This window comes from Pteropus vampyrus, unplaced genomic scaffold (genome assembly GCF_000151845.1).
Source record: "Pteropus vampyrus isolate Shadow unplaced genomic scaffold, Pvam_2.0 Scaffold219, whole genome shotgun sequence".
Taxonomy (NCBI): Eukaryota; Metazoa; Chordata; class Mammalia; order Chiroptera; family Pteropodidae; genus Pteropus; species Pteropus vampyrus.
Window position 1 is genome coordinate 317,678 of NW_011889000.1, and position 7,659 is coordinate 325,336.

Here is a 7,659-nt window from a genome sequence, read left to right on the forward strand (position 1 = left end):
GCACTTAATCCTTAGCGGTAAACATGGAGTCTGCCGCTATTGAGAAGATGCTCCAGCCTAAAAACTCTGGTCAGCAGATGTGGGCGTCCCAAAACCAGACCCAAGCAGCGTGGACAGCCCCCAAGAGATGGCTGCAACAGGCCTTCTGGCTTTGGCAATCCTCCCTGGTGAGGAGGGTCTGGTCAAGCCCTCCCTCGCTGTGGGGAGCAGCTACTTGGTAAAGGGATCACATGTCCAAGGACAAAAGGAGTGACATTCTCCAAACCACAGGGCTGGGCTCTGTCCTCACAGGGGAGGTGGTCACATCCCTGAAGAGCCGAAGACACTTTATGAATCTCAAGAGGAGGGAAGGAAGTCCCTACTGCACTTGAGGGCTCCATCCTTCCTGGACACTGCTGGGTGATCAAGGGTGAACCCCCCAATTGCTCTGTTCAAGTTTTCCATGAGAAAGTCAATCCTGGGCCTTGCTGACTCCACTGGGCCTTTCAAGGGCCCCTGGATCTCCCTGGGGTTAGAAGACCCTCCTTCCCCATAAGGACTGCCTCACACACCTGCTGTGGCTGGTTGCTGTGTTTTATTTGGAGACTCCAGTTTGCTACATAAATCCATTGCACAGTCCAACACACGCACACACACTTGGCATAAAAGAGAGGACAATACAAAAATACAACTCTTGATAGTAAGTGGAACCGCCCTCAGCTCATCCCAGTCCATCCCAGTGGGCACGCCATGTTTAAGGTCAAAATAGCGGGGAATTGGGAATGAGGAGCCATAGAGGGCTCAAGCAGTACCAGATCCTGGGCTGGGGTTGGATGGGCTTTTCTTGGCTGTGTGGCCATTTCAGCCACCTTCAGACTCCCTCGTCTGAGTCACTTCCTCCTCCAGCCTCTTCAGGTTATGGCAGGCCCTCTATAAGCAGCTGGGGCAGGTGCTGCTGAGTCAAAGCCAAGTATAGCCTTGGGACCCCACTTCTCTAGGACAATCCAGCCTGGGCTCTCTGCCACTGGGCACCCCTGTTGAGAGGGTTAGGGGATGCAGGGTAAATCTACCTCTTGGAGAGCGGGGAAGAGAGGGGAAGAGAGATTAGAAATGTTCTCCCTGGCCCTCTTTTTAGCAGATTTCTGAAATGTTCTACTGATGCCAGCTTCTACCTCCCTATCCTTGTCCCACCTATCTCTTGGCTGTGAGGACACGAGTCTCAGGGAAGTCGGAGCCGGCCCTACCCGTCGACCAGCACATCCGGAGAGCTAGCATTTCCGTTAAGATGGGCAGGTCCCCGGAGCAGCGATAAGCAATTCTGGTCCTTGGTATGTTCACCAGGGCAGGGGCTCGACCTGATCAGCACAGAGGGGCAGGAGAGCTGAGCCCGTACCCCGCCTTCCAGGACAGGACAAAAGGTGGCGGTTGGTAGCCTGGGCTACACACAGCCCGCGGACCCACTGTCACTCTCCAGGTGTGTGAAGTGGACATCTGGCAGAGGAGCCGTGCTGGAGAACGAAGGAGACAAGGTGAGCCTGGGGCCACCTCCTCTCTGCCACAGGGGCTGTTTTAACCATAGTGGAGCTTTGGGCTGAGAGATGCCAGAGAATGCATCTCTGTTTTGTTTGTTTTGTTGTCCCTGGGACCTCAGGAAGAATGCCATGCTCCTCTGTGAGACCGCTAGACGCTCCATAGTGGGTGCAGCAGGGGACGGAGGAAGAGGCCCAGGTGGGGGGACACTGCCGAGAGTCACATGCCCTCACCTCGGCGTCTTGGCCCACAGCTGCCGTGGAGAGCCTGGCACGTTAACCATGAGCGCACACACTCCCAGGCCTGCGAGTCTGGCGCTCCAGGGCACATGGAAACAGAACAGTAATAGGGAGGAATCTGTGTGCAGGGAGCCCGATTAAACACCCTGGCTTTAGGTCTGTCCTGACATTTGTGCCTCAGTACTGACTTTCTAAAGGACCCCAGATATTGCCCCAGGGAGCCCCGAGATTTGTTTTCCATCAGCCCTGACGCTTGGGGATTCTGCTCAACTCTCCCTGTGAAATTGCGACATGGCCGGAACTGGGGTCTCTCCTCTGCCTGTCATTCCCCTCACTGTCCCCTCATGCACATTCCTAGTGCCCCAAATGCCCCTCCAACTTCCTTCTCCCCATCCAACCAGTGTGTCACCTCCTTAGGCAACACAGGTGCGTTTGCATAGGTGCCATCTGTGACGACGACACCGGAGGCCCTTGAGTGGCCCTGGCACACTCAAGCACCCAGCCCATCTCCCAATCTTCCTCTCCCGATGTCCCCACACTGCGTACCCCACCCCCACCCCAGCTTCTCTCTGAGGACCTCCGGGAGGTGGCGGTTCTCTGTCTTCTGCCCGCCAGCGGCCCGGCCTGCCACAGAAGACAGCGAGGGCTGACGGGGCTTGGCAGCCCCATCAGGCTCTGCAAGCCACAGCAGGCTCCCTGGGGCCAGAGAGGTCTTGCTGCAGCCCAGGCCCCGGGTTCGGTGGCCCTGGCCCGTTGTTCCCTCCAGCAGAAAGAGGCACCTGCACTTGGCAAAGCGGGCGGCAGCCAGCCAGCAAGCTCAGGCCTCACCTCACCCCACACGTGGGTGACCCCAGCTAGGCCAGCCCGGCCGTGGGGGACCCTGCCCCTCCAGGAGAGTCAGGGGTCTGGAAGGTTGAGTGGAGCTTCGTTAACAACTCGGGCTCGTTGCTTTTTCCCCCAGAGGCCCCGGGGGCGCCCAGTGGATAGGCCTCCCTGGGCCCGCGGGTCCTGGAGCAGGTGAAGAAGGCCAGGCAGGCCCCACGGAGGCGGGCCAGGTCCCGGTGGGTGGTCTCGCTGACGAAGCAGTACAGCACGGGGTCCGCCACACAGTTGAAGCTGGTGAGGAGCAGGGAGAAGTGGTAGGTGTTGAAGACGCCCTTGGCGAACTCGCAGTTGGACTCCCAGAGGCTGCGCACGAGCAGCAGCGCGTGATAGGGCAGGAAGCAGGCCAGGAAGATGACGGCGGTGCTGAGCACCAGCCGCCGGATCTGGTCCTTGCGGCTCTTCTGGGTGCCGTGGCTGCGGTGCACGGCCCGCAGGATGCCGCGGTAGGAGGCCAGCAGCAGGCAGAGCGGGAAGAGGAAGCCCACCAGGAAGCGGTAGTAGTTGATGCTCCGCTGCCACGGCTGCAGCGGGTAGTGCTCGAAGCAGACGCGGTGCCGGTTCTCGTCCTCCACCACCTCCGCCTGCAGGAGGAAGTAGACGCTGGCCAGCAGCTCCTTGGCCCAGATGACCACGCTGACGCCGACGGCCGCCTTCAGGGTGCGGAACTGGTGGAAGCGGAAGGGATGGGCCACGGCCAGGTAGCGGTCGATGGAGATGCAGCAGAGGAAGCCCACGCTGATGTAGATGTTCTCATAGAGGAGGATGCCGCACACCTGGCAGGACAGGTCCCCGTAGGCCCAGTCGTCATGCTGCAGCACGTACTGCAGCCAGAAGGGCAGCGAGCAGATGTAGAGGAGGTCGGCCACCGTCAGGTTGCACAGGTACACGCCCAGCTCGTTGCGGGCCTTGATCTGCAGGTAGCCGAAGTAGAGAGACAGGCAGTTGGCGGGGAAGCCCACCACCAACACCGTGACGTAGACCACCGGGGCCAACGTCTGGTGGATGGTGTGGTCAATGGCACAACTCAGCGAGGAGTTGTCTGCAGTGATGTTGCCCATCTTTGGGCCCGAAGAGGCCTCGCCCCTCATGGGCTCAGGATGTGGGCCTGTCTCTCTGCGGCCATCTTGTTTATAGGATGTGGTTCGAGCCGTTTCAGGGGCTGGGCCTCCTTGGTGGGGTGAGCCCCTGAAAGTCAAAGGCAGGAAAGGCTTAAAAAAATAGGAGCTAACATTTCTATAGCGCTTACTGCGTGTCAGACACTGTTCCAAGCGTCACATTTAATTGAGAAGATGAGCCAGCCAACAAGCTCCAACACAGCTAGAACATCTAAACGTGATTTACGTCTCCCCATCCTCCTCCCCTGGCTACCTGTCTCTCATTTATTTTTCTGGTCCTTCAGCTCAGCACGTAAGGCCTGGAGGTCCTGTGAGCACAGCTCGTCCTGAGCCCAGCTCTAGAAGGAAGCTGGAAGTAAGGATCAATTACAACCTACACACAACGGTAAAGTCCTAGCCATTCTACTATTCTAAGTGTCATTCACTTTTTTCCTACTTACTCATGGGAATGTACCAGGTCAATCAACCACGAGGCCACAGCCCCTCCTGGGGGCCTCCCCAGACAGCTCGGAAGAGGCGCAACCTTGCCCACCTGCCAGCATGCTCTGGCGAGAAGCCAAGGCTGAGCCTCCCCCTGGGGCGCTGCCTGGATTCCTGGGTGCCCGTCAGCAGGCGCCGCCTCCCTTCTCCTCCACAGAGCCTGGGGACCCAGCACGGGGCGACAGGCAGTGACAGACGTGAGCACCAGGCCAGGAGCAGCTGCTTACAGGCTGTGCGAGTCATTTACCCTTTCTGAGCCTCAGTTTCCTCATCTGTAAGTGGAGATAAAAACGCCTGCCCTCGGGGTCAGCGTCAGGGCCACATGAGATGGTGGGCGTCACAATGCACGGCATCGTTGTCCCAGCGGCAAAGAGGCCAAGTGAGAGATGGTAATCCCGCTCACGTCAGTGAAAACTTCACATTATTGATAGCAAAGAAAATGCCATATATACAAGTACATTTGAGCAAGACAGAATAACCTTTTTGTTGTTATGTAAGCCTACTTTATACATGAATGTATCAAAATGAAAAGCCTGAGCTGCTCTATTGATTTGACACTTCTGGTTCAGATGAAAACTCTCACTAAATCAGGATTTTTCAACCCTTCCCCCCTCCCCACCGCCCCATAATCATCCTTCATCCTCCTAAGGAGCATTTTTAGACATTTTTTTTCCTACCCACCCACTCCATGAAATTTTAATACCCCAGGTATACTGCATATCTGTTTATGTACAATGACTCTTTAGAAGGTGACAAATCCTTATAACATCTCAGCTTTTTTCACTCCACCCAGGAACCAACTTTCTACTCCTCCTTGAGAATGCACGGTCTGTATGGTTGCAAATTCTGAATGAGTGGGGTCTGAATTAGGCTGTTTTGTGCTATCAGCAGATCACCCCTGCCCTTTGCTCTCTCTTCACCATAGTCAGGCTAGAACTGTCCCACCAGAAGATAAATCACTCAGAGTTCATGACCTATATACATCTCAGCACCTGCTGACCAGCCCCCTCTGCCCCGCCAATCTCCGACCGACTGGCTCTGTAGAGGCTTCTGCATAGCTCTGTGGCCACCTGAGCCTGGCTCCGTCTGGATGTGGCTACAGCATGCTGAGAAAGGGCTCAGAGACATCAGCCCCACAGCTGCAGTTCTGGGGTTTGTGGAGGATAAACTTGAGGGGTTCCCATGAAATCAAATGCTCAATCTTATATAAGTATGTGCATTTTTTCCTGGGGAAAGGGCCTGTAGCTTTCATAAGAGTCTCTAAGACGGGTGAGAGATGGGTCTGGTCCAAAGCTACCCCCTTCTCACTCCGATTCCTGTGGCTCTCTCCACGGCCCACGCCAGCTCTCCCAGTCAGGGCCCGGCCCATTATCCGCCCAGCACCTAAAATGCAGACCACATCCTCCTCTTCCTTGCTTAAAACCCACGGAGACCGTTTCTTATCACACCTGGGGCAGAACCCAAATTCTTCATGGGACCTACAAGGCCCAACGTGATCTGACCCCAGCTGCCCACATCTTGCCCATCAGCACCACACTCCAGCCACGCCGGCCTTGGTCACCGGCCTCCCTCCTGCCTCGGGCCTCTGCATTAGCCACTGCGTCTCCCGAAGTGCCGCCCACTGCCCTCCCCCACCTGTGCCTCCACCTCAGGATGGACACCTTTTCTGCCGGATCTCAGCTTAAACGTCACCTCCTCGTGAGAACGTCCCTGACCACCCCGCTTAAGTAGCCCCCTCCCCAGTCACCATCACCTCATCTTATTCGATTGCTCCACAGAGCTCTCCTCACTATCTGAGATTTTTCATGTTTATTTACTTCTCTGCCCGTTGATGATCTGTCTCTTCCACGAAGATGTAAATTCCAGGAGGGCAGAGGCCTGGTGCCTGGCACGTCACAGGCTTTCATGGATGCTTCTGGAAGGGATAAGTGAATGCTACCTCTCCATTTTACAAGCGAGGAAACTGAGGTTTCAAAGGGAAAGCGACTTGCCCAAAGCCTGTCTGAGGAAGGAAGCGCGAGTGTTAGTGTCCAGGTCTCCCTGCTCCGCGCCCAGCCCCCTGACCCTTCCAGTCCCCACCTGAGACTCACCCCCAACCTCTCAGTCCCCGGAAATCTAGGAATCCCAGTCAGGCTCACCATATATACAAGTACATTTGAGCAAGATAAAATAACCTTTTTGTCTCATCCTTTCCAGACACAGGCCTGGAATTTCAGTGATGGCTGTGGAGGGGGTGCTTCTTGTTTTTGTTTTCAATTGTGGTTAAATGTATATAACATAAAATTTACCACGTTCACCATTTTTAAGGGTAGAGTTCTCCGGCATTAAGTACATGCACATTGTTGTGCGACCGTCACCACCATCCATCTCCAGAACTCCCTTTATCATCCCAAACTGAAACTGTCCCCAGTAAATGCCAACTTCCCACTGCCTCCTCCCCCAGCCCCTGGCGACCGCCATCTTGTTTTCCGTCTCTATGAAGGTGACTGCTCTAGGTACCCCACGTAAGTGGAATTATATAGTATTTTTCTTTTTTTGCGACAGGTATATTTCCCTTAGCATAATGTCCTCGAGGGTCATCCATGTTGTAGCATGTGTCAGAATTTCCTTCTGTTTTGAGGCCGAATAGCGTTCCTTCATATGTATATACTGCATTTTGTTTTTTCATTCATTTGTTAAATAAGCATTTGGGTTGTTTCGACCTTTTGTCTATTGCAAATAAAGCTGCTACAAACATGGGTGTACAAACGCCTATTTGAGTCACTGCTTTCAGTTTTTTGTTTTTTGTTTTTTTGGGGAAGGGGCGGGTATATACCCAGAAATGGAATTGCTGGATCATATGGCAATTCTATTTTTAATGTTTTGAGGAACTGTCATTTTTTTTCCACAGTGGCTGCGCTAATTTACATTCTCACCAAGAGTGCACAGGGGGGGTTCTTGTTTTTTGCTTTTGCTTTGTTTTGGTTTGTTTTTGCTTATATGTTTTGACAGTGAGAGGAAGAGAAGAAGGGGCAGCTGAGACTCATGATCCCTAAACTCTGCCCACAGCCCCGTGAGTCAGAATTGGGCCCCACTCATCTCCCTCTTGCTGGCTCTCCTATCCACGAATCCCCAGCCCGCACCTGTGGGGCCAAACAGTTCACGTGGCTTACACACGAGGAAGTCAGCAGCAGCACAGGTCCCCGAACTGTCCCCAGGGGCACCTGCCCAGGATCGACTGGGTCTCTGAACTTACCTCAGGTTCTTCACGGGACAGATAAAATCCACCCGCGGGAAGATAAAATTCATTCATACACATAGGGCCCCGGGTGCCAACAAGACAGGGCAAAGGAAGCCACAGCGAAACACGTCCTGTCAGGTCTTAAGAATTCGGTGAGAGTCACCGGGCTGGAAGCCTGTTGTTTCCTAGTGGTGAGTATATACATATATGC

At 54.6% G+C, this 7,659-nt stretch overlaps 1 protein-coding gene across 2 annotated transcripts in view; it reads right to left on the reverse strand.

Moving 5' to 3' along the window:
- Window positions 1–559: 559 nt before the first annotated feature.
- Window positions 560–7,659, reverse strand: part of GPR68 (G protein-coupled receptor 68) — a 22,233-nt gene continuing 15,133 nt past the window's right edge. For both annotated transcript variants that reach the window (XM_011373147.2, XM_011373148.2), the window contains one exon: window positions 560–3,818. In XM_011373147.2, the coding sequence (XP_011371449.1) occupies window positions 2,603–3,721 (1,119 nt within the window). In that variant the 5' untranslated portion in view covers window positions 3,722–3,818 and the 3' untranslated portion in view covers window positions 560–2,602. The remainder of the gene's footprint in view (window positions 3,819–7,659) is intronic.